This window comes from Pseudonaja textilis, chromosome 4, assembly GCF_049901715.1.
Source record: "Pseudonaja textilis isolate UNSWEBS1 chromosome 4, rPseTex1.2, whole genome shotgun sequence".
Lineage (NCBI taxonomy): Eukaryota > Metazoa > Chordata > Lepidosauria > Squamata > Elapidae > Pseudonaja > Pseudonaja textilis.
In genome coordinates this window covers 57,070,596-57,092,872 of record NC_141993.1, presented here as the reverse complement: position 1 = coordinate 57,092,872, position 22,277 = coordinate 57,070,596, and the positions used below count along the sequence as shown (strand labels likewise).

General features: G+C 36.3%; 1 protein-coding gene across 5 annotated transcripts in view; it reads left to right on the top strand.

Annotated features, from left to right (window-relative positions):
- Nucleotides 1-22,277, top strand: part of ANO7 (anoctamin 7) — a 39,538-nt gene that overhangs the window by 4,155 nt on the left and 13,106 nt on the right. For 2 of the 5 annotated variants that reach the window (XM_087933144.1, XM_087933143.1), the window contains exons 3-18: nucleotides 206-528; nucleotides 2,180-2,234; nucleotides 3,419-3,579; nucleotides 6,183-6,290; nucleotides 8,071-8,210; nucleotides 9,970-10,027; nucleotides 10,230-10,340; nucleotides 11,524-11,689; nucleotides 14,395-14,485; nucleotides 14,871-14,967; nucleotides 16,085-16,228; nucleotides 16,310-16,447; nucleotides 17,122-17,220; nucleotides 17,306-17,408; nucleotides 19,153-19,264; nucleotides 21,280-21,334. In XM_087933144.1, the coding sequence (XP_087789270.1) occupies nucleotides 247-528; nucleotides 2,180-2,234; nucleotides 3,419-3,579; nucleotides 6,183-6,290; nucleotides 8,071-8,210; nucleotides 9,970-10,027; nucleotides 10,230-10,340; nucleotides 11,524-11,689; nucleotides 14,395-14,485; nucleotides 14,871-14,967; nucleotides 16,085-16,228; nucleotides 16,310-16,447; nucleotides 17,122-17,220; nucleotides 17,306-17,408; nucleotides 19,153-19,264; nucleotides 21,280-21,334 (1,920 nt within the window). In that variant the 5' untranslated portion in view covers nucleotides 206-246. Of the gene's footprint in view, nucleotides 1-88; nucleotides 529-2,170; nucleotides 2,235-3,418; nucleotides 3,580-6,182; nucleotides 6,291-8,070; nucleotides 8,211-9,969; nucleotides 10,028-10,229; nucleotides 10,341-11,523; nucleotides 11,690-14,394; nucleotides 14,486-14,870; nucleotides 14,968-16,084; nucleotides 16,229-16,309; nucleotides 16,448-17,121; nucleotides 17,221-17,305; nucleotides 17,409-19,152; nucleotides 19,265-21,279; nucleotides 21,335-22,277 lie in introns of those variants that run through there. The other 3 variants (XM_087933142.1, XR_003374137.2, XM_087933145.1) reach the window with 3 other exon arrangements.

Here is a 22,277-nt window from a genome sequence, read left to right as displayed (position 1 = left end):
CCCTCCCCCAAGGGATTAAATTTACAAGGAAGTTCTACTGCCTTTATAAGTGACAGGACTGGTTAAACAGGATCAGTTTGTGGACACTAGTAATATCCCAATAGGACTAGAAAATGGGAAGGGAGGCTACTCCTTTGCAGTGCACAATGCTACAACTTCTATGAGCTATAAGAGCAAATTCAGTTTGTTGTTTTCTGCCATGCAGACATCCTAGATTTTTTCTTGTCATTGGCATGAAGAATAAAGATGCAGAGAAAGACCAGAGAAGATGACAGCTTGTTTGCAGAAGAACATGATCTCAAAGAAGCCAATTATGGGAGCTTAAAGAAGAATCCTGAGTCAAAAATAAAGGAGTACATTTATGAAACCCTGGCCTTTGGACCTGAGAAGATTGTAAATTTGTCCACTTATGAAAGCCTAGGCAGCGGCTCTCAGCATAACTCAAAGGATGCTAAACAGCCCAAGCAGAAGAACATAGAGGACGACAGATATTGGAAGTTATCCACTACCTCTCTTAAGGTCCCACAGGTAGGGAATGGTACATGAATGGTAGTTCTTTAACGCTTAACTCTTAAAAATCTTTAAAAAGTAGCAAAAGAGCAAAATCCAGTAAAATCAATGTTTGTATTTGAGTCAGATTGTAATTAGAAACTATAGTTTCTAACAGAATTGTATCATGGAAAGCAGAGTTGTAGAAAAAAGTAGCAAAGCCAAGAATTGTTTAGGTTTTGAAAAGAGATGGGGGGGGGGGGAATCTTAAATGCATAATTGTTAACAAGTCTTATGGGAAGAAAATTTACTGAAAATTTTTGATTGAGAAATATTTGCTAGTGTTAGGTTTATGCTAAAAACCATGGAAAAAATAAGCAAAAATGAAGAATTAATTGTCTTATAAACCAATAGTTGTGTCAAGAAACATATTAATTGTCTGCTTGTTTGAATCATTTTAAACAGAGCTAGAGCTTCAGTAAAAAGGAGAGAGAAAACGGAGTTTAATAACTTGAGCAGCAAGCTTAAGGGGTCCTCTTGGATCGTTCTCCCCAATGGAAATTCTTTTAATCTCTTCATTAAGAAAGCTCATAGTTTTTTGTTTAAAGCAGCATACTTACTTCAATATAGGCCATTAGAGTAGGGACATATTTTAGCTGGTTAGGCAAAAAGAATTAAAGAAAAAAAGTGCTTTCCCCTTCATTTCTTCCTTGTCTGAAAGGAGGGAGAAGAATGAGGAGTTATTTAGTTCTCATGCAATTTAGTCCATTTCAATCAGTAAGAGGCAAGATCTATTAGCTTTTCTGATGTAATTAGGTTTAGAAACATCAGCCGGATGAAATAAGCTTGAATTTTGCAATGTCAGTTTTCCAATATTTCATTATTTAAATATGATTCATGGTGCCTGGTTTTTTTAAAGTTAACATATATAAGGAAACTATAGAATTGTGTCTCTGTACTGTGTATTCATATATACAGTAAAAGTAACTTACTATCTATCCTTTCCTTTTACTTCAAATAAGAAAGTTAAAATCAGCATAGATATTATCAGATGATTATTATGTGGCTATTGCAATAGAATAGGGTAGTAGGATACTTTCATATCTTAGGGAAGAAATCCCAGAAGGCAATGGCAAACCAATTTTCTACTGTTGCCATAAAAGTTGCCATAAAAAGGGCCAGATTTATTAAATCATCTAAGCCAGGGGTGTCAAACTTGCTGCCTGTGGTCCGAATGAATCACATACTGGCCCTACGCCCACCCGGTTTATCGGAAAAAAGTCCAGATACGTCACGTGACGCTGCTGTGACAACCTGATCTAAGCTAAGCTCAAATCAGAAGAGGCTCCACTTACTCTTCACTTATATTGTTTTCTTGTGTCAAAATGTTAAGAATCAATTCCACTCTTTTTCATGACAGAGGATCATTTGAGCTCTAGAGAAGGAGCTCAAAACTAGCTGGTTGCCCAACTCTCTGTAATATACCTGTGTAATGTCTCTGCAGAAGAAAATACTCAGGGGTAGAGTAATAAATCACCCTACACCTACCACACAATCTCACAAAGAGGATCTTGTTGCTGTAAAATGTTTTCAAACTTAGAAGAGGCCAGGAACAACCTTCTGATCAGTAGAGTAAGCCAACCTGTTTTTCTATTGATCATTAATATTTTTCCCTCCCCGGTGGAATAAGGACTGCCTTGTAAACAGCACTGCGAACTTCTTCAGTGATGAAAAGACCAGGATAGGTAAGTAAAGAGATAGCTCACCTCAAAGCACAAAATACCAATCTTTCCTTTCACGGGGTGACCCTGACTAGTTGTTTTATTTCATGCCCCTTTCCATTTATCTGAAATCAGCTGTTTTGTAGCCATTGGTCAAATGTTTAGGACAAATCTATCATTTGTCTATCATTCGTCCTGTTCTTGCAAAAATGTTGATTTATGTTCAATTTGGCTAGGGGAATGTTTTAAAATTTCGTTTGGAAACTGGATTTATATAGAATTATCTACACATCCAAAGGTTTAATGAAAAGTGTAGGTTCAAACCAGGCATTGTGAAGAAATGTGAGATCTCAAATTCCATATTTTATTTGAAATACACATTAAAGTGATGAGTTTAGCAGGTGCTCTGGTGTGCTTAATCCTTTTCCAATCAACTGATTCTCTACCTTAGAGAATCTACCTTGTCTACCTCTACCGAAGTCCTCTCTACCTTAGTCACTTTCAATATTTTTCCTTCTTTCATGTACAATCACCTTCCAGATAAAAGATAATTACAGGGGATGGCATTTTTAGTGGGAAACAATGTAATGAAAATGTACTGAACCTGTATATGCTTCTTGTGTCCAGTTATCCCACTAAATATAAAGCATTAAGTGGCCCAAGAGACTGCAATAGAAACTGCTTCTCATTTTCTGGGAATTTTTCTCTAATTTGGACTAGAAAGTTGCTCTAGAGTTTAATTTGATTTCAGACTCTTGAAGTTCTAATGTTGACTATTGTATTTCCAGTGCAGGAAAGAGATGAGAAGGATTCATTTTTTAAAATTCCATTCCTTCAACATTTACAGTGATAGTATTCAGAGAATCATAAGTATAATGCCCTATTTTATCAAAAAAATTATCATGTGGAATACAACATATTTTGGGAGCTCTATTTCTTTTCCCTTGTATTTTTCCATAGGGGTTAAATTACTGTTGCTGCAGTTTTCCTGGTGATTGTATATATTGTCTGGCTGGTCAACAAAAAGAGACTTTAAAAAATCATGAGGAAGTTTAACAATTTTGAAGTTTCCTTTTGTCGATTCCATGTAGTTCTCCATTTTTACAAATACATCTCAGATTATGAAGATATCTAAATTATCTTTTTACTTTTTTACTCCTGACAAATGGCTAATGGAATATTTCTACTGTCTATATGTTTTGCCACAGACTTTATCCTTGTATGGGAATCAGATTGCCAGAAACCAGAGGGTCAAAATGAAGAGAATGATAATCCAAAATCCAAACAAAAGATATCAATTGAAATACACAAAGAATGGCGGGAAAAATTTCTGCATAAACTCCAGATGAAGGGGATCAGAATTGAAAAGGCATGCAAAAAAATGGACTGCTGGCAATAGAGTGGTGGGTGGGAAGACAGGAAGTTGACTGAGGAGAGAAACACTCTTCACTTTAATCTTTCATTGTATCACCCTCAATTTTATTGATCTCACCTTCTTTCAGAGAAGAAAGAAAAGTAAGAATTTGGCCTATCATAAGCCATTTTAAAACCCTCTTGTTCAGTATTGTAAACAGCTTTAATTCCCCACAAGGCTAAATATGAAGGAAAAACATAAATAAAGCTAAACTATCAGCAAATACAGAATCCTAATCTTGCACATTAGGTATTTTCCTACATCTTCACTATTTCTGCTTTTCCTTTCCAGGGAAAAAAATATTATGCAAAATCAGCAGACAAAATGTAAGGCATGAATACCTTCTCTAAACCATATCTTTCCATGCATATCCATCATTGTAAACTCTTCTTTGCAAACCCTTCTTTCACTAGATCCATACCCCATTTTATATTCTGCCTTTTGTTCAACCATCTATAGTTCTTCCCCTTCCTTTTAACTTACTTTTCTTTCATATGCCTGTTTTGCAATTCCATCCTCCTTCATTCTCTCTGTATGATCAAAACATTTCAATGTATGTTTTTCATACAGGTCATTCAGCTTTGAATTTAATCCATATTAATCTAGTTCCTATACATTCTTGATACTTTCTTTTCTTGTTTTACCACCTATGTCTTTGAAGTAAACCCATTCTCATTGTATTCTACTTATTTTTATATTTATCTTGACATAACCAGTGATCATATTAATACATTGAAGTAGATAGTAGCATTTTTATATCTTTTACTCCTTTTTATCTCTGTTCCTCAATGTCCTACTAAAAAGCAAAAATCTGATCAGCATATCTCCTGATAGATGAAAAGCCATACTACACTTAGCAGATTGTGTTCCTTTTCACCTTTGATACTCTTTCAATAGCATTCAGCTGAAAACTATCACAAGCACATTTCACAAACTTTAATGGTTGCAATTTTAGAAATGTATAGATGAAAAATCACAAGATTATTCTTATTATAAGGCAAAAATGCCACCTTTAGATGCAAATAAAATAGTTACATAGTCATAACCAAACTACATTTGTTTTTTAACATTATTCCAATTACACCATCTATACAAGTTGCCTTTCAACCTTCTCATGGCTTTTATTACTTTCTTTTCATATTTTTTTTCTTAGACAGCAACATTTATAGAATTCATTTCAATTCCTCTTTTGAACATATAATTCTCATTCTTATACAAATCTCTAAAATATTTGTGCAGCACTGCTTCAGTTCAATTTCAGCCCAAATAATTTTATTTCCCTTATTCTTATTTAAAAATAATATTATTAATGTTTAAAAATATAGTGATAAAAGATTAATACAAATTGAGAGATAAAAAATATAAAGAAAAAAAGAGAAATGAAAATATAATATGTACACTGTATGTGTATGTATAAAATAGCTCCTCCCTCAGACAAGATATAAACAACGTCAATAATTTAACACCTTCTCTAGTATTTCAATTTAAACACTCTTCTTCCTACATTTTATCATTTCCACATCTCATTCGTTAATCAAATTTGAAAAACTTATTGTTCATTTGTGTCTGTTAAGAGCTACCAGGAATGTAAACATATATATTTTAATCTTAATTACATAAATCCATTTTGAATTACAACTTACGACTTTTTTAAGAAATAAAGCAAAAGAAATCTCTCCCCGCTTATAAACAGTTCTTTAAATCATCAATATTCATTCCTGCTCAAAAAGAAATTCCTTTAATAGCTAGCAGGAGCTACAACATATATGTTTTAATCTTGGCCAAATGAATTTGTTTTACAGGTAGTCCTTGAATTATAACTATTCTTTTAATGACCATTTGAAGTTACAACGGCACTGAAAAAAAGTGACTTATGACTGTTTTTCATACTTATGACCGTTGCAGCATCCCCATGGTCATGTGATTAAAATTCAGATGCTTGGCAATTTAATCATATTTATGATGACTACAGGGCCCCAGGGTCATGTGGCCACCTTTTGCATCTTTCTGACAAGCAAAGTCAATGGGGAAGCCAGAATCACTTAACAAACAGTGGAACAGATGCCTTCAGAAGTTCTGGGTGCTCCATCACTGGAGGCTTTTCAGAAGAGATTGGACAACCATTTGTCTGAAATGGTATAGTGTCTCCTGCATCAGCACAGAGTTGAATTGAAGACCTCCAGGGTCCCTTCCAATTCTGTTTTTCTGTTATTTCATATTCTATTTTGAATGCATGGATTACAAACGTTTCTCTTCTAGTAATCTGGGACTGTTAATATGTTTATGATATCAGAACTACGGCATTTAAATTGGGCTGCAAAGGAGAATCATTTCAGTCCAATAGAGCTGTTAGTAAAAATTGGGGTCAGACAGGGCTGGTAACACAAATACTCTAGTTCAAAGTGCTGTTAAACTTATTTTGCTCATGAGTGTTATGGAAAAGGAATATTTGCCTCTCCAGTTGAATACATTTTTTTCCAAGGGAATCTAAAGGATTTTAGGTTTTTATATAGCTGAGTTTTTATGTAGCTGAGTGGCTCTAATGGTCTCTTTTGCAGCATGCAGCCCAACATACAAAGAAAGTGGTCCACTTTATATTGTTGAATGCTCCCTGGAGTGTGCTATGTTATTACGCGGAGGACCTCAGGCTGAGAGTTCCCTTGAAGGTGAGAATGCTGTGAAACCTAATACCCAAGGATAAAACTTTGCTTCCAGCTAAAATCATTTATTACATTCTGATCTCAAGAAAGAAAAAGTTGTGGATTTTAGTTGTTTGTTAGTTATATTACATTAGACTGCAGTTGATCAGAAGGAAGTTGCTTATTTAAACATTACTTCATAAAAAACTATCACCATGTGGAAAATATGAGCTTGACAGAAAGGCAGTCCATGTTCCTCTTCTGCAGGATCTTCCTTTTGTGAACAGTGATTTTTGTTTATTTAAATGTTTTGTTTTTGTTTACTTTTGTAAACTGTCCAGTATCTTGGGAAGCTTGGCAATGATAAAAGTTTCTATAGGTAAGTAAATAAATAAAGGAAAAATATGTAAAAATTGTAGGAGAAGAGCTGATCTATATTACAAAAAAAAAACCCAAATGTAACCTGGCCAGCACCTTTTCTAACAGATGTTGTTAAAAAGCATAAGATTTCAGGAGCCATGTTTTACACAGCAATTGCATTTGTTTTTGCCCATTTCACAGAAATATTCAACTGATGGAATAAAAAAAGTATTCACAAAACTAAATTACCCACACAATGAGATTAATAGACAATAGTATTAGGCCAATTCCCAGGGGAATTTATTAAAAGACAGACCCCAAAAAGAGAAACAGAAATCCACTGGTTGTCACCTGCAGCTCACAGTTTAAGTCACACTAATACATTATTAATATACTACAGCTCATACTAGAAAATGACACCACATTTATTCAGACAGCGAGTGGCAGGGCCTTACTTGCATACAGACAAGCACACAATCTGAAGCGTCTCACAGGCAACAATAGGATAATGCCAACATGGGTACCAGACTCTGCAACAACCCCAGATGTCTACCTTGCTCCCATATCTGTATCAACAATCCCTTCGTAAGACCCAACAAGTACATAACAGAGGTGCCTTTGCATGCTATTCCTCCAATATAGTATCTACCATCATCTACCAGCATTACCCCTCGGGATTCTACGTAGGACAAGAAGGACAAGCTTTACAGAAAGACTTTATTGGATACAAATTTTACAGGACATATGGGCATGAAGGACATGTAATATCAGAGTGTTTCATCCTCTTTGTGTGTGTGTGTGTGTGTGTGTGTGTGTGTGTGAGAGAGAGAGAGAGAGAGAGAAGGTGCTCCCAGACTCTTTCTGATTCTTTGCAAGTCATATGATGTATTATTCTCTAGGAGACAGAATAGCATTGACTTACAGCATTTCTTCTAGTCCATCTGAGATTGTAACAGCTTGAAGAACATATGAACAGTGGATTCAACAAATAACAATCCAGAAAAAAAACTGAAAATTTGAGGAAACAAGGCCACCTCTACCCATCACTCTTTTAATTTTTCCAATGATAGTTTTATCACTAAGTATTTCTTTTGATGAAATGGGAACTGAGCATTGTATTGGAACCAACAGCTCTTCACCAATCTCTAATGCCTATTTTCTGTGATTCATGTGCTGTACTTTTCTATGTATGAGTGTAAAAATAGATTATCTATATTTAAAAGATTGCAAAGGAGTAAAGGGAGCCAAATCAGAAACTCTACCTTCTTTTATATGTTGTGCTTTTGTTCATGAACTTAATAATTTTAACTTCCAATCTCTGTCTGTCTGTCTCTATCTGTCTCTCCATCTGTCTGTCTGTCTGTGTGTGTGTGTGTGTGTGTGTGTGTGTGTGTAACTACTAACAAAAGGTCCTCTTGTTTAGAATATTTCTTTTATTGTATCCTAGGCCATGCCCATTGAACCTGAAATCAACTGGTCTCACAGGATTCTGATGAAACTAGGCATTCCTAACTTACTCTATGATGAGGTTCCTGACATTCCCTTGGATAACTATACCTGTCATTTTAAAGCAAACATGTTACACTGGTAAGATTATGGTATGAGTTATTATCCCCTATTTCATTATTAGAATTAGAAGAATTAGAAGAACTTTATTGTCATTGTACAACGAAACTGTGGATGCACCCCAACAACTGTTTGCAATACAATAAAACCAATAAAATATAATAAAATTACAATAGTAACATTGCTTAACTGTAATATCCCAATATTTGCTCTTTTCTCAAAAAAAAAATCATGCTGAGCATCAATCTAGTTATATAAAGAAAAATCTATTCGTCTCTTGCAAATATGTTTATCAGAAAAATCTGCATTTCATGCTTCATCTTTTTTCAGAGATCAGCAGCATTTTGCAAAGACTAAAGATTTTTCAGATACATCACTGCAAAATCTCCACAATTTGTACAATGATTATTAATATTACAGTGTAATACTTTTTAAGTAAATAATTTGGGCTGGTTTCTATTATATACAGTGGTCTTAATTTAGCAGATTATACATAATGCTATACAGGGCTTTTTACCTTTTCATAAACATATCTCTCCCTTGCATCCTGATTTATGTAGGTGCTCATGATCACAAATTTATTATTCTTGGACAGCTTCGGTACTTTTACTTGTCTGATTTGCTTTTAATCTAGAAGGGAGAAGGGAAAGAAAGAAAAGTAACTCTTCACTGCTTAGAATTCTAGCACCTTTGCACTTTTCTCAACTGACATCTGGCTTGTCTCTCCCAAATGCTACCCAGCCAGTCTGTCCTGCAGATCACAGTTTCTAATCCTGCAGGATTCTTACTGCAGAGTCCTCTTCCGACGTGCCTAGATTGCACCAATCCATGCAGTTCAAACAGAACATTATCAAGGTGTAATGATCTCTTCCATCATCTAAAACAAAAGTGCTTTTTACATGATTTCACCAAAGGCAGGTGTGCCTGTTCTTAGTGTTTTCATTAGGCAGGGGACTTCTAAATGTCTACATGGATGTCTAGATTTTGCATGGATAAAGTAAATAAATATAGTCCCTTATATCCTTGAGACGGGGCAGCAACAATAAATGTTACAGAGGAGAAGATTCTGTGGCTTCATGCATGCCTGTCCCACTAATATAATAGTAATGCCCAGAATTCTTGAATGCTTTCCAGACATAATAAAGAATTATAAAAATTTCCTAGTATTCTCCCTGCTGTGCATATTGGCTTCCAAAACTCAGCACTTTCCTAGCTGTGCCAGAAATATCCAAGCAACATCCATAGCAGCCAGATTAGCACATTATACTAAATATGGTTTGTTTGCTTAGCACAAGGTATGAACCTATCCCAAGAAAGCTTTTTATTTTTTGCACTAAACTGTACTGTAGAACCACAGCTTAGAAATTTATGAAATTAGTATGATTGAACCATCACATTGTTCTCTGAACCGATCCAGAGCCATGAATTTTCCTAGTTTATTTCTGTTACTAATGTAGACATTAGAAGAAAAAATGGAGAGGAAACTGAGTATTATATTCATCAGTAAGACTAGGGTCACACTTTGTAGTAAGCAATAAAGCAATAGGTTTTGAACAAATGCAACATGTGAAAAATTCAGCCATTTATAGTTGCACATAGCTTTATAGTTTAACATTATATGTAGTGACATTAACCATAGTTAAGGCAAAAACTGGATTCATGTTAGGTGCGCATAGAACCAGTAAGTGGGTATATGGGAATGATAACTAGGATATCACAGGCTCTCTTTTTTATAGCTTCTGTTTATGTCTGGTAATTTATCAGTGATTTTTTCCCCCAGGTTCCGTGGAAGTGATAACCATGAGACCTTCTTCAGCAATACACAACGGCATAGAATAGTAAGACTGGAGTGAAACAAATGCAGGGTAACATGTGTATATATGTGTAGCTAATCCCAGTGCTGCACGTTAATGTTAAGAAATATAATTGAGGGCTACTATTGGAGCTCTATCTTCAGACTTTAAAATGTGTAATGTGGATGATGTTGCTGTTAACTGTGGAAATCAAAGTATGGCTTCCTTTAATTTTGCTTTTCTTCAGCTGTATGAGATCCTGTCCACTACATCATACGGCAATCCAAAGGCAGGGCAGGTTGGAATAGAAAGGATGCTGAATGAGGAAGTCTTCACAGGTGCATTCCCACTACATGATGTAAGTTTGCAAGCATCAGTCCCAGTTCTCTCTCAGATAGGAGACAGCACTTGTATTAAAAGTGGTTTTTGAGAACTCTGCCATATAAGTTAGCATCTAGTTAGTTTCCAGACTAACATAATAGTTTAAGTGTTAGTGACTTTGGACAGTTTTATATGTTCAGTTTAATGAGACAAATTTGTGGCCGCTGAAGAATAATGGCAAATCTTTGGGGCTCAGCGTATCAAACATTCAGAAAATGACTAACTTGATTCTGGTGGTGTGTCATCCCCCCCAAAGAAAAGAGAAACAAGTCTCTATTTCCCTGCCCCCAATCTAGGCCACACTGAACAATGGCCCTCAGCAGCAACCCCAAGAGTGAGCCTGAAATAGAAGCTGGGCCCTGGCTTCAGTCCTAGCACTACCATTGCCACTCAAAAAGGCCGTCTTGCACTATTCCCCCGATGTACATGAGCCTTGGGGAATGGCACCATTGCCCCACGGCCCGCTATTCTCCAGGATCTGCCATGTGCCGCTTACCTTCAGGCAGTATTCTCTTTCTATTGACAGGCCCCTGAGGTCTAACCAAAGTTGCTCTACTTCCCACAAGGCCTTTGTTCTTGAAGCAACTTCAGAGAAACTTCTTCTGCGGCCTCTGTGGCCTCTGAATCCTGTAGAAAAGCACACCTTGTTATTGTGTGATATTTGGAGGCTGTGGGAGCCACTTGAACTCTGGAAGTTCCAGAGGCAGCACAAAAGCATATCCCACTCTAGCATAGCCTTTGCAGCTTCCAAAAATCTCATAAAAGCATGGCACATTCTCACACAATTTTTGGAGGCTCCAGAGGCCACTTGGCTGGCTGTGGTAGAGCAGACCCCCAACTTCCCAAAATTGTGCAAGAATGGGGTGTGCTTTTGACAATAGTTGTTGTGAGGTTTTGGTAAACGTTGACATGTCACCCAAAACATCTTGTCGTGTCACCTTTGTTTAAAAAAGTTACAAGTAGAAATTTAAAAAGTATAATGTACATGTTTATAAGTATTATATATAATTATAATTATAGTTATAATAATTAATAGCTGTTAGTATTATTAATTATTGAATTTTATAAAGTATTTACAGTGTTCAAGAAAGTTCATGTAAAATGCAAAATACACCATACAAATTTGTACTTTATGTGGCTAATATCACTCTGTGCCAAAGGGCCCATACAAGATGTCATCAGAGGAAGAGCCCACTAATCTACTTAATCAGAGGCAGATTCTTTTCTATTATTGGGCCCAGTGGAGTAAGTGGAAGAAATATCAGCCTTTGAATCATATCCGCAGGTACTTTGGAGAGAAGATTGCTCTCTACTTTGCCTGGCTTGGTGAGTATATACTCTTTCAATGGATCCCCAGCTTCCTGACTTTTGGGGTTATGTGGATGCTCTACTTCTTTTTCTTCTGTGATAAGGTTACAAAAAAAAGTCATGTTAAAAACTAGTAACCTTCAGTGATAAGCAAAACATTGGGATATATCAACACAGAGAAAATATATGGTCTTGCAATAATTATTTCTTCGGAACAAATCATGGGAATTAAAGTTGTTTATAACTAAGTCTGAATGCTGAAATCCTCATTAAAGAATAGTGTTATCTTAGAGTTATACCATCAAGTATATTGTATAGGATAACTGTACAGTATATCCTATATATCATGCCAAGATATAACCTTTGCTCTTCTCCAGAGCCTGGGAGAATAACCAGCTATAAGAGCTTCATGAAGCTCATCAGAGTGGAGCCATCAAGATCTCTGGGGGAGATTATTTCAAAGGGCAAGTGCCATGACAGAGAAGGCATGTTTCATGGCATCATAAGAAAGCACTGTTTAAGTGATGGGACCCAGAGTGCATCCACTGTCTATGTTTGCATTGGATGGGCAGAAAAAATGGACACAGATAGTTCCACAAATAACCAGACCTTATGTCATGTAAGTCTTTATAGGTGATAATTGCACCTTGAATTGCATTCAGAAGCCAACTGGTAACCAGTGCAGCTCAGAGTATAGTTGGATCACACAAGCAAAACCAGGCATGCCCAATATTGCCTGTGCTGACTCATTTGCAGGCCAACTGTAGCTTCTATGTTGTCTTCAAGTAGAGCACATTACAGTAATCCATTTGTGAGCTGACCCGCATGAATTCCTAAAAGCTGAAAAAATTGACTATGACTATCTTTTGCTTATTTCTTTTTTCTTTATGATAATCAAGTATAATCAGCAAATCTAACTGTCTCTAGTTGGATTTTAGTCATATAGCTCTGAAATAGTACTTTATAGTAGCATTACTGTTGGGATAGGAAGAACCAAAGATAAATTAATAAAAACACACGGACCCAGTTAGTACAGATAGTCCTCAACTTAAAACAGGTTGTTTAGTGATGATTCAAAGTTACAATGGCATTGAAAAAAGTGTTAGTCACTCTTATCACCTTTGCAGCACCCCCGTGGTCACATGATTTACATTTGGATGCTTGACAACTGACTCACATTTATGATGGTTGCAGTGTCCTGGAGTCATGTGATCCCTTTTTACGACCTTCTGAAAAGCAAAGTCAATGGGGAAGCCAAATTCACTTAACAACCGTGATACTAATTTAAGAACTGTAGTGATTCACTTAACAAATGTGGTGAGAAAAGTCTTAAAATGGGGCAAAACCACTGGTGGGATTCATTTTATTTTTAGTACCAGTTCTGTGCGCGTGGCTTGGTGGGAGTGGCAGGGGAAGGATACTGTAAAATCTCCAGTCAGAGCGGGTATTTGCCGGTTCTCCGAACTGCTCAAAATTTCCGCTACCGGTTTTCCAGAACTGGTCAGAACCTGCTGAATACTACCTCTGGGAAAAACTCACTTAACAAATTTCTCACTTAACAACATAAATTTGGGGATCAATTGTGGTCATAAGTTGAGGTCTACCTGTAGTAGCAGATTAATATAACCACTTGTATTGTTTCTGTTGGGAAATGTACATATGATAATAGTCTTATTATTCCCATGCTCTATTGCTGCTTTTACACTTCTGATACACTGAGTAAAACCCTTTCCCTATTATCTATTCAGCCTTAGGTTGACAAAGAACTATACCAAATTCACTGCCTCCATGTCTACACTGACTCTGTTGCACCATTCTGACTTCTTGCAAATGATGCTGTCAGGATACTTACAAAGCACGAGATTGATTGAATTCCCCAGCTTTGCTATTCTCCTTGTGTAAATCATCACATTGCAGGAAAATATCCTCCAGTCACATCACTGAAACAGAAATGGGGCAGGCCCATCTGTAGGCTCCTTCCTATGCTTTCCTTCTTGACTCCATTTTATTGCCACTCAAAGTTGAATAAAGTTAAAACAGCAACGATTTATAATCATGAAAGTTGAAGAGACACAACACTTATTATAATCATTTATTTCTTTTTGCTTCTTTTCCTATGTATGAAGATTGTCCCAGACCAGTTTGCCACAACTATTACTTGCCGTTTTCTGGACGATCCCAAGACACCCAATTCTGGGCTCAAAATTTGATCCAGAAATCTAAATTTGACCCTTCAATTGCTGCTTTATGGTTTTCAAGAGAACCCCTACCTCTGGGGGCATATCTAGTTATAGCAATTAATCAGTCACAATATCCAAGGAATATTTTCTGACCGGTTTCTTACGGTAATATTGACTAGGTTCCAGGTAGGAGATTATGAGAAGGCAAAAACCTAATTGATATTATATATTTGTTTGTTTGTTAAATTTATTTGTCACCCATCTCACCATGGTGCTATTTCTCTCTCATAGGAGGCATTTGTTCTATATTGGTGCTAGGGACCAATCTGGTTTTCAGAAACTTGTCCATTAACTTGCTGTTAACAACTAGCTCCAAAGTTGTAGCATCCTGTTATCTGTTATTCTGTTTTTGCTGTTTTGCAAAATACCACAAACTGGACTGACATTTTTCAGACAGCAAACTGATGGTTCTCAATCACAGCGAGTGGGGCAGCATGGGTTCCTGAGTAGGAATATGCTTTTGCCTCTCTTCCTTTTGTGTAGGTTTCTACACAGCATGGCTTCTGCCAGCAGCTATAGTGGGGACACTGGTCTTCGTAATTGGCATTTTTATGATGTTCCATGACATTCCAACGTAAGTAGCAAACTTTCTTTTCTCTTTTTTAAATTCTGTTTTTAGTAGGTCTTCAGACAACTCATATAAGAACCTTTTTCATCAACCAGCATGATTGACTTATCAGTCATCCTTTGCTTAAATTTATAAAGTTTTTTAATATGTTCCTCAATATGTAAATGACAGGTCTATAGATTTCTAACATTTTTATCCGGCTCTTCCACCCCAAAAATTTTCAATAGCAGATTAGAGTCAGAGAATTACTAAACAAACAAACAAACAAACCCAAACCGTAAAATAAATGAAACACAGCAAGCAAAACCAATAGCAAAGTTGTGGGAGAAGGAATCTGGTTCCATAGCAATTATTTTTTCTTGCACTTTTCTTTTCTCTCCTTCTGAACTAGACAGGAGATCTGTTCCAGTGGTGACAAATACAAGATGTGCCCAATTTGCAAAGTCTGCCCTTATTGGAATCTATCTACGGTCTGCCCCATGTTTCAGGTGAGGCTATAATTATTTTTTCATATGCTTTATCTAAATCAACAAGTTTATAATCAACTTCACATACTTCTCATTGACCTTCTGAAGAACAAAAATCTGGTCTGCAGACCCCTTTCTGGGATTAAACCACATTGCAATTTCCATACTTTTATCACTGTCATGTATTTTTTATCTTTCAGTCAAAACTCTGCCATACTTATGAAACTAATTCACCTGCAGTTTTTGTATTCACTGTTGCTGCTTTAATGTTTGTGACTGAGACCAGTAATTCCACTATCTTATTCAAGCAGAGATACAATCTTTACACATAAAGTTGCCACTCTGTAAACAAACCTGTATATCTTTTTCTCTTCGTCTTCTCACTGACAACTCACAAGAACGTTGTTAATGTGAGGTTGTTTAAACAGTATTTCTTCGTCGGTTAAGCTAAACTAAATTAAGTTAAGCTAAACTCTTGGGGCTTTTTTTTTCTTTTCTTTTTCTCAGTCTCCCTTCTTTGAATGATTGGTCATTTGTAGTTTATTTGTAAAGTTTATAGTTTGTAAAGTTTATGCTTTAGTTATCGCTTCCAAAACAATATGATATACATTCCATCTATTTAACAATTCTAAAATATGCATATATTGCAACATTGGCAATATGTAAGCTATTTTTGTTGCAAAGGCAATTTAGCTTACTTGTAGTTTTAGAGCTAAACTACAAGCAGGCTATAGGCCCATTTCTGTAACCCATACACAGTGAGTATGCATGAAATAAAGAATTGAAGGAACACAGGTATGTGGTAGTTAGCAAGACACTAAGTAGATTCAGTCAACTATGCCATAATATGGTGCTTTGTTTTGGACTTTTTAAATTATTTATTTATTATTAGATTTCTATGCCACCCAGGTCACCAAGGCAACTTGGCATATTGTGTAAGCATTGAACAACTGGTTTAATTAGTTTAATTGATGTGTTGGACACAGCTATTCAGCAAGCTTTTGGTTAAATCAATGTGTTAAAATATGTGGGTGTCCAGCCACTGCATTCAAGAGCTTTGCTCTCTTGACTCACTTCTGTTCCCTACCTGGGTATCTTTCCACATGCATAACAGTAATCTCTCCCTTTTTTCCTCCAGGCTGGCCGTCTCTTTGACCATGGTGGCACTGTTTTCTTCAGCATCTTCATGTCTCTGTGGGCAGTCACATTTCTTGAGTACTGGAAGCGAATGAATGCTACCCTGACATACTGCTGGGATTGTTCAGATTTTGAGGACATTGAGGTGCTGAATTTAGAGAGCTTCAAATGTAACTCAAAGTCCAAACTGGCACACATTACAATATTCATATTCCTCCTGTTATAGGAACGCCCACGACCCCAATTTGCTGCTTTGGCTCCCATGACAATCATAAACCCAATTACTGGAGAGGAGGAGCCCTATTTCCCAAAGCGGACTCGATTCAACAGAATAATGACCGGATCAATGGCCATCATCATTATGGTAAGAGAGTTGGAAATCTCAAGTAGACTAAGTCTTGAGACATGATCTCTTTCTTCTGCTATGCCAATTGAATCATAATTTATTTTGCAAAGCAATCTTCTTTCAAGCAATATACCTCTGCAGCTTGTGGGGGCAACTTTTATTTGAAAAATCATGTGAAAGAATCAATATAAACCTTAAATGTCTAGCAGATGTCCCTGGGAATGTCTAAGGCTTGATATGGGAACAAGTGCTAAGAGCCTAATGCCTCCCTTGATTTTTCATGCATTTTATAGGAGCATTGAAGGAAATGGAATAATCCAGTTCACATTCTTCTAAATGACCTCCTAGAATATTCATCAAGCTTTGATTCTACTCAAGTGATAAAAACCTATTTGGCTCTCTTTGGAATATTTCCTGTTAGAAAATTTAGCAACTGTTATTTACAGTTTTTCTATTTGCTATTAATATCTTCTATTAATTATGGTTTAGCAAAAATTTAAGTTTAAGTTTCTTTATTGTCATCCCCACACCATATTTTATTAGCTGTGGATAGCAGGAATCATAGTTCAGCACATATGAACAATAGTAGATTGGGGCAACTTAATTCTACTGGGCCAGAGCTAGAGTGACTAATTATTTGCAACAGTGAGACAATAAATGCATGTTACTAGTTCTTCTTTGCCTGTCTACAGATTGCTGTGGTAATAATATTCCTGATTTCTGTTATCCTTTACCGGGCCATCGTTGCTGTAATTATATCAAGATCTGGGAACTTTCTACTTGTATCTTCGGTAAGGGACCTCTATATCTCTATCCCTTTTGGCCCGGTTTTGCTATTGGACTTCATTTGCATTTTAACTCCTTTTTCCCCCCTAGGCTTCTCGTATTGCTAGCTTGACAGGCTCCATAGTGAATCTCTTTTTCATCCTCCTCCTCTCAAAAATTTATATTGCACTGGCACTTTTTCTTACGAAATGGGGTAAGTAACTGTATTGGCTTGGACATCAAGCAAAACATCACTTTCAGCCATACCCCTTCACTCCTAACTAGGTTTTTGTTTATAGAAATAAGGTAGTTAAGGAGATGTAATCAAATGAGGACATTTTGAGTCCTATATAAAATGCATTTAACACTAACAAATTTAAAGCAAAATTAAAGTTTTTATAATGCAATAAATTTCCAGTTTGAAAAAATTATCTAAGAATTGTAGCATATCTCAAAGAATTCCACTGTCTTTCATTCAGTAGTATCAGGATTACTCAATAGTTTGTTAGAAATTTATATACATAATTTCTGGAGACTCCAAAATATTAGTAGTTTGGCTAGTGGTGATTTGATTTATACGTAGCCCTTGACTAACAAATGTAACGAAGCCTGCCAATTACATTTGTTAATGGGATCGTGTTAATTGAACTTGATCCCTCCCTGATTTATTCAATGCATTTGCTAATCAAATGCTCAGGTTGTTAAGTGCACATGAGGTATCAGAGTGGGGAAGACCATGGGGGGGGTAGCGCTTTTGACCACCCAAGCCCCCCAATCCACTGAGCTATCTCATACTTCCCCCTCTCCCCTGCCATCCAACCCCACTGGGTCTCCCCAGGCACTTACCTTTTGAGGGTCTTGATGATCAAGCAAGCTGTATCCTCTCCAGCCTCTCTGCTGTGGTTTCTTTGGCTCTGGTCGTCTTGCCCCTCCTGGCCTCTGTTCTTTGTGACAAAATCTTTCTGCAAGGACAACTGGAGCCTGCAGGGATGCAGGCAAAGAAAACCACCTCAGGGAGGCTGGAGTGGACACAGATTACTAGATCTTTGCAAGGTAAGTGCCTGTGAAGATCTGGCAGGTGGAGGGGAGAAAATAGGCAGGGTAAATGTTACAATGCCTCTGCAGTTGTTCGTAAGGGTGAATGACTGCTGTGGTGCTACAAAATTCATAATCTCAGGACTGTCATAAGTACTTGGAGCGATAACGTAACTTTGAACAATCACTTTGTGAACTGTTGTAACTTGAGGATAACCTGTACTATCAAGCAAGGAAAATTTACATTTTCTTTTTGCATCATCTACCTCTCCTAATTTGTTTCTTGGAATGTTGAGAAAACAAGCCAGTATGGCACAAGATCCAAGATACAAAATTTAAATTTAATTCTAGATATTAACCTCTAATCATATGGATTTTTGCAGCCTAGATTTGATAGTCCTTGTGCTAGAAAGAATAATTTGTGACAAAATACTTTTCTCTGGGTGCTAAATTCTTAAGCAAATGTCATCTCCACACTAAATTCTTAACTGCATTATATATGACATATATTTTGCACATATAATCATTGTAGCAATATGCAGGTATGTTGTCCTTGCCCAGAACTAATGCTGTTCAACCCCTCATACATAGATGCTTCACCTGGGAACTTGGTTAGGATCCAGGTATTTCTTGAAATATATCTGCATTCAACTTGCATACATCAAGGGAATGTTCCACCTTTTCCCCCAATAAGTCAAGATTTGAAGAAAATGTAAAACAACTACAACAACTGTAACCAGAATGTATTCTAACTTACTTTGCCAACTTAGTCATAATATATACTGTAACAACATGTAAATATTTTTCAGTGCACAGCTTATCTCAACACAATCACATAGTGATGTGAAGATAGTTAAGGGTAGATGTCAAAAACCTGAAGTATAAACATTGCTCTAAATGATGCATTCATTTTTCTGCCACAGAAATGCATCGCAGCCAGACCGCATTTGAAGATGCCTTCACTTTTAAAGTCTTTATCTTTGAGTTCATTAATTTCTATTCATCTCCCATCTACATTGCCTTCTTTAAGGGCAGGTAAATTTCTTAATTTTTTATTTAATTTAATTTATATAGTCACTAAGACAAGTCACTCTAGTGCAAAACAATCATAAAATCCATTAAAACCAAGTACAGGATAGATAGATGATAAATAGAGGAGAGAGAGAGAGAGATGATATGATATAGATAGATGATAGATAGATGGAATAGATAGATAGATAGATAGATAGATAGATAGATAGATAGATAGATAGATAGATAGATAGATAGATACTGACTGACTGACTGACTGACTGACTGACTGACTGACTGACTGACTGATGGAAGGATGAAAGGTTGATGTGGAATTTTCAAAATTTGTTTTGAGAACTTTCCTAATCTAGAGTGGAAATAATTTACTTTATAATGGTCAGCCTTGAAAAACATAATTTGTAAAATGCTCTGGATTCCTGCTTTCATTTATTCAATATTTCCCCTCATTTCCCCTCATTTTGTAGAATTGTTTTCTTATGTAATAGAGGAAACTTTCTGTACTTAATTTGGATTACAATGTCCATAATTCCATTTAGTACAAGACAGCAAGATTTATAGGTGCTGTAGGCTCAACACATCCTGCTAATGTTATTTTGAGGAAGACTGTAGAATAACTTTTAATATGATGGAGGAAGGGAAGGAAGTTTTATTTAGGTTAGAAAGAGCATGCTTGGTAGGTATTTTTCAGGGCATGACATGAAAGGATGCAATAATTTAGAGAATTTGTATGGCTACCCACTCACTCTCAAAAATTCTAGGTGGCTTACAAAAAAATCAAATTTGTTGTTCATCTTTCATATATTGGAAATAATCAGAATTGTGTACAGTATGCTGAATTTATAACCCATTCTAATCTGACAGAATCTGCCTTGAATGCAACAGAATTTTAAACATACATACACATACACACATACAAGTATATGTCACCAGTAAAAATATCCAGAAAAACACAAACAAGTATATCAGAAGTGGCATTAATTTAGCCTAGCCAGACATCTGATGAAATAATGCCATTTTGATCTTTTCAAAATAGATTGTAAGGCTATTTTACCCTGAGGAGGGAAGGAGAATGTTCCATTAAATGGGGATCATCACTGGAAAGGCTTGTCATGAGGTTTTAATTTCACGAAGTTCATGAAATGGGGGACACACAATAGATTCTCTCTAAATAGCCAGACTAGGCATGTATATTCAATTTTGGCAACACGTTCCCTGATATATCTGGCTATTGCACTGTGATGTGTCTTAAAGGTAATAACCAGCATTTAGACTAAAGTGAGGAGGCGTTCCCTCTAGGAAGCTTATATTTGATCTTGTCTCGCAGCTTGAGTGAAAACTGGAGGCTTTATTAACCTGGGAAGATAATTTCAAAAAAGTTCTTAAATATCTCATAACAGTAATTCAACAGGATTCTACATAATAGTGACGGAAAGATGAGAAAAAGTGAAAAATGACTGCCATCTATTGTTCAGAAACAGTATAATGTAAATCTTGAATGGGTGTCACATGGTAGGCTGCGTCTAACAAATATATTAGCATCAGGAATCAACAAATGGACAGTTAAAACCAATAGGTCTCAATCACTACAGGAATATAAGCTGTGAATGGTGATGCCTTTGGCCTTAGTTGAACATTACATTCTATCAAGCAGCAGCAAATGTGTCTGAGTGACTTTAAGACAGTATAGATTCCTGGTAATTACCAGAACAAGTATCTGCCATTTTCTTGGCAAGATTTCAGCAATGGTTTGTTATTGCCTTCTTCCTAGAGCAGATAGAGAGAGTGACTGGCCCAAAGTCACACAGGTAGCTCCATCCCTAAGGCAAGAATAGAACTCAACTCTCCCAGTTTCTAGTTTTGTGCCTTAATCACTACACTAAAGTGGCTTTTAATAATATTTAAAAATAATTACTTGGAGGGAGGCGGTAAGAATAGGAATTTAAACTAGCAGTTTTTTTAAAAAGCCAGAGACATATTTTTCATTTCTTGCCCTTGTGCTTTTTCTTCTTCCCTTTCAGGTTTGTTGGTTATCCAGGCCACTATAACAAATTACTGGGTATACGCAATGAGGATGTAAGTATCTTAAAAGAGACGAGAAAGAGATTGGTTCTTGCACAAATGTGAAGGAATCAGAGGTGGTATTTAGCAGGTTCTGACCAGTTCTGGAGAAGCGGTAGCAGAAATGTTGAGTAGTTCGGAGAACTGGCAAATACCATCTCTGACTGGAGATTTTACAGTATACTTCCCTTGCCACACCCACCAAGCCACACCCACAGAACCAATAGTAAAAAAAGTTGAATCCCACCACTGGAAGGAATCCTCTAGAGTAGTAGATACCTAGGCAACCTGTGCAAAATAGATTGGATTGCAAGGTGACAAACATATAATTATTAATGAATAGAGTCTGGTTGATCCCAACTATTCCAGAGATAAATAGAAAGACTGTTAGCCTCAGACCAAGGAATGGAACAGGTATCTTTTTTAGAGCTTAAAAGAACCTTTTCTTCTATCTATATCCACAACATATTTATAAACATGTTAGAAGAGGTCTACAACATTCTGGGTTTCACCAAATGCATCTGACAAGTTTATATAGACAAGAAGGTAGTTCTGTTGCCCATGAATGCTGCCTTCATATAGCCATAACAAATGGGCTAGTTAGACGCTGAATCTGGTGGACATGAATTTCACTAATTAATTATGTAGTGTGTAAAATACTTTTTTCCAACCTGATTCTTTTTGCTGGGTCAGGAATGGTTTGCATATCTCTACCATCTTAAGCCTTCATTCTAAGCAAAAATCCCAAAGTATATGTTTTCCTCTATTATTTTCTTTGTCTTTTTATGGCCCTTACAGTCCTAGGCCATGTGCAGACCTGAACTGCACATGGCCTTCACCACAGATTTATCTATATCAAAGAACCTTACTATAATAGTATATTCATTGTTAGTTTTCTTTTTAATAAATCTTATTTATTTGTTTGTAAAATTTATGAGAGATCTCCTTTTTCTTTGTA